Source organism: Fulmarus glacialis, unplaced genomic scaffold (genome assembly GCF_000690835.1).
Source record: "Fulmarus glacialis isolate BGI_N327 unplaced genomic scaffold, ASM69083v1 scaffold39033, whole genome shotgun sequence".
NCBI lineage: Eukaryota > Metazoa > Chordata > Aves > Procellariiformes > Procellariidae > Fulmarus > Fulmarus glacialis.
This window is the reverse complement of record NW_009201764.1, coordinates 21,886-23,189: the sequence shown is the minus strand read 5'-3', so window position 1 is coordinate 23,189 and position 1,304 is coordinate 21,886. Positions and strand designations below refer to the sequence as shown.

The window sequence follows — 1,304 nt, the reverse complement described above, 5'->3', positions numbered from 1 at the left end:
CCAGTTCTCTGTGCTGAGCTGCCAGGAGACATTGTCTGCTCTTTGGACAGTTGCTCCCCATCTCCTTCAGGCAGAGGCATCAGGCCAGATAGACGTGTCTCACAGGCCAGGTCCTACCCACAGGCTGCCTGTTGGACCACTGTGCTGGCTTATAGAGAAGTAATGCCATCCTACAAGGCTCCAGCCAGGGAAATCACCCGTGAGTGCATGGTCACTGGCAGGGAGAGAGCTTGTGTTTTGATTTCCCTGCTTGGTATTTCTGGAGCCTCAGTGGGCAGCGAAAGGGAATGGCTGCGAGGGTTCCCTGACAGGACAGCAGATAGCACAGGCAGCATGCTGCCCCGAAGGCATCCCCAGACTGCAGCTGGAGGTGGGGTAAGGCTGTGCAGGCATCAGCAGGGGCATGCTCTTGGAGGGAGTGCTCTCCAGACCTGCCCTGGACAGTACATAAAGCATCTGCTGGCTGGGTAAGGCAAGGGATTAGAGGTCAAACTCTTCAGTCAATTAAGTAGGGAAGGAAGGGCAGGCACAGTATACCATGTTCCCTTCCTCCCCTGAAGTACCTGCTATGTCTCCTCCTCCTCAGACTGTGGGCTGCAAGCCCCTCTCAGCAGGATCGTGGGTGGTGCGAATTCTGTGGAAGGGGAATGGCCATGGCAGGCCAGTCTGCAAGTTCGGGGACGCCACATTTGTGGGGGAACACTCATTGCTGACCGCTGGGTGGTCTCAGCCGCGCACTGCTTTCAGGATGAGAGGTAAATGGAGAGGGGAGGGTGCTGGACAGCAGAAGGATTTACATTGCTTTCCATGTCACACACAATGGGAAGATCATCCGGCTTGTGAAAATGTCACGGGGCAGCTGCACCCTTCATCTGGCACCCGTGTCATGCTTCCCGTGGCTTGGAGCTGGAGAAAGGGGTATGGATACATGCACTAGTATGTGGGTGTGCATGCAGGGCAAAAAAGGGCAGTGCTGGGATTTGCAGAGCGGCTTTGAGAGGGCAATGGTAGTGGAAGACACTTCACAGCTCCATGTTTGCTTTGGCTCTGGCTTGTCCCCATGCTGTCACAGCCATGGAGGCGTCAGCATGTGCTAGGATGGGGCCAGGATAGCATTGCCTGTGGAGGATGCTGTTTGGGTCCCATGCTGCCCACCTCCAGGGCCTGCCCTTTCAGGAGGAAGCATGGTCTCTCCCCCAGTTCCTTCTACCCAGTGTACGTACCACAACAATGGCAGTAACATACAGATCAGGGGGGTTCACTCATTCTTTCAAATTGGGAAGAAGTGAGGAGGAGGAAGGTCC

The 1,304-nt window shown here is 55.6% G+C and overlaps 1 protein-coding gene across 1 annotated transcript in view; it reads left to right on the top strand.

Annotated features, from left to right (window-relative positions):
- Positions 1–1,304, top strand: part of TMPRSS6 (transmembrane protease, serine 6) — an 18,150-nt gene that overhangs the window by 12,990 nt on the left and 3,856 nt on the right. Inside the window, 1 exon segment of the mRNA XM_009574060.1 lies at positions 587–755. Within this exon segment, the coding sequence (XP_009572355.1) occupies positions 587–755 (169 nt within the window).